The sequence below is a fragment of the Sinocyclocheilus anshuiensis genome, unplaced genomic scaffold, assembly GCF_001515605.1.
Source record: "Sinocyclocheilus anshuiensis isolate Anshui unplaced genomic scaffold, SAMN03320099.WGS_v1.1 scaffold1312, whole genome shotgun sequence".
Classification (NCBI taxonomy): domain Eukaryota; kingdom Metazoa; phylum Chordata; class Actinopteri; order Cypriniformes; family Cyprinidae; genus Sinocyclocheilus; species Sinocyclocheilus anshuiensis.
The window spans coordinates 335,551-337,717 of NW_015544237.1; the positions used below are offsets into that span (position 1 = coordinate 335,551).

Here is a 2,167-nt window from a genome sequence, read left to right on the forward strand (position 1 = left end):
GTGTGTGTGTGTCTGTGTGTGTGTGTGTGTGTGTGTGTGTGTGTGCACTACTCACTGCTGTCTGTGTGCACTTGGATGGGTTGAATTCAGAGGACAAATTATGAGTATGGGTTATCATACTTGGCTTATACGTCACTATCCTTATCACTGTTTACTTTAATAAGAGCAAAGTGTGTCAAAACTGAACTCCACAGGACCTTTATAGACTTGCAGACATGTCTGTTTTACACACGTCACTCAAACACAGAACCAGGAAACAGGAATCAGTTCAAGGAAAGAGAAAGTGAAAGTGTATTTGAACTGTTATGCGTTTCTGTCTCTGTATTCATGCAGTAAAATGGCAGAAGCCAGATTTTCTCAGGATGAGTTCACATGTCCAGTGTGTCTGGATCTCCTGAAGGATCCAGTGACCATCCAGTGTGGACACAGTTACTGTAAGAGCTGTATTACAGACCGCTGGGATCAGGAGAATCTGATGAGAGTCTACAGCTGCCCTCGGTGCAGACAGACCTTCAATCCAAGACCTGCTTTATCTAGAAACAGCATGCTGGCTGAAGTGACAGAGAAACTGAAGAAGAGGAAATGTCCTGCTGACTGTTACGCTGGAGCTGGAGATGTGCAGTGTGACGTCTGTACTGGAAGAAAACACACAGCCGTCAAGTCCTGTCTGATGTGTCTGAACTCTTACTGTCAGAATCACCTCGAACAACATGAGAGTTGGTTTAGAGGAAAGAGACACAATTTGACTGAAGCCACTGGACGACTGCAGGAGATGATCTGCCAGAAACATGAGAAGCTTCTTGAGGTTTTCTGTCGCACTGACCAGAAATATATATGTATGCTGTGTACGATTATTGAACATAAAAACCATGACGTATCAGCTGCAGAACAGACGACAGAGAAACAGGTATTTAAAACTAGACACTGATGAAATATTGCTGACACTCGTTTCATATGACACTCGTTTAATATGCACTATATGAACAGCTTACAGCATTCACACGGCAGCAGAAATGAACAGCAGTTTCATAGTTGGCTGAAAATACACTGGAAACCTTCATCACAATCTTTCACTAAATAGGCTTTGATTAAACAACATAAAATAATGGACTGAACTATTCACCTGTTCATTGACCAAATATATACTTTCATCAGTTAAATACAAGCTCTTCTACTGTACACAGCAGAAACCCTGTCAGTGTGAAGCTCTACGTCTATGTCAGTTTCACTTTTATAATACTTACACTTTACAGTGTGAAACAGGCATTAATTTTCATCATAATTCATGTATGATGATTGTAACTGATGATCACTTTTGGAGTTTGAACCTACTAATTAGTTATCAGTCCTGCGTTTACTGGATTCATCTGTTGACATGATGATTAATGCCAGTAGTTTTCTGTGAGATTTATTATCATCTGTTTGTCCTGCAGAAGCAGCTGAAGGAGACGCAGAAGACGTTCCAGCAGAGAATCCAGCAGAGAGAGAAAGATCTTCAGCAGCTGAGAGAGTCTGTGGAGTCTCATAAGGTGAGTCTGGAGAAGAAGAGAAGTTTGTCTCAGTCTCAGTTCAGACTCACTGAAGCCTGAATCACTGTGTGTCCTAACAGCGCTCTGCACAGACAGCAGTGGAGGACAGTGAGAGGATCTTTACTGAGCTCATCCGCTCCATTGAGAGCAGACGCTCTGAGCTGGTACGGCTGATCAGTCAGACTCTCATCTGATCATCTTCTTTTGAAAGAGACGTCACTTACAAATGGTGAATTACAAATTCTCTGAGCTCTTTCTTCTGGAAGATATATTTAGCTGTCAAATACCACTAGCGGCACCAACAGTTCAAAAATTCACTTACATCTCAACTTTTTACCTCATTTCCCCTTTAGATTTGTTACTATTGATATGAAATCAGTGAACTCGTTAATACAGATTCTGAGTAACATTCATCAAAATTGGATCAGATGATTCTCAAACCTGATAAAACTGATCTTTATTGACCTGTAACACATGGATGAATTTGACCATAAAGACCCCAAACATGAAGTCAGGCTGTATATTAGCAATGCTTCAGTGTATTGAAACCAAATCAAACCTGACTGTGTATTAAGGGTCCTTGTGAAGTTTCAGTGTCTCTGACCGCTCTAAAGTTATAAATAATGCTCAAACTAATC

At 40.8% G+C, this 2,167-nt stretch overlaps 1 protein-coding gene across 1 annotated transcript; it reads left to right on the forward strand.

Annotated features, from left to right (window-relative positions):
- Positions 1-225: 225 nt before the first annotated feature.
- Positions 226-1,723, forward strand: LOC107697576 (E3 ubiquitin/ISG15 ligase TRIM25-like). The gene is made up of 3 exons (XM_016498374.1): positions 226-907; positions 1,434-1,529; positions 1,610-1,723. The coding sequence occupies exons 1-3, from the start codon at positions 338-340 to the stop codon at positions 1,721-1,723; spliced, it is 780 nt and encodes a 259-aa protein (XP_016353860.1). The 5' UTR covers positions 226-337.
- Positions 1,724-2,167: the final 444 nt, after the last annotated feature.

Bases quoted from the DNA above. Each gene is read 5' to 3' on its own strand.
- LOC107697576 (XM_016498374.1), top strand. From the start codon at position 338: ATGGCAGAAGCCAGATTTTCTCAGGATGAGTTCACATGTCCAGTGTGT. The intron at 908-1,433 runs GTATTTAAAACT...TTTGTCCTGCAG, and splicing joins AACAGACGACAGAGAAACAG to AAGCAGCTGAAGGAGACGCA. The intron at 1,530-1,609 runs GTGAGTCTGGAG...GTGTCCTAACAG, and splicing joins AGTCTGTGGAGTCTCATAAG to CGCTCTGCACAGACAGCAGT.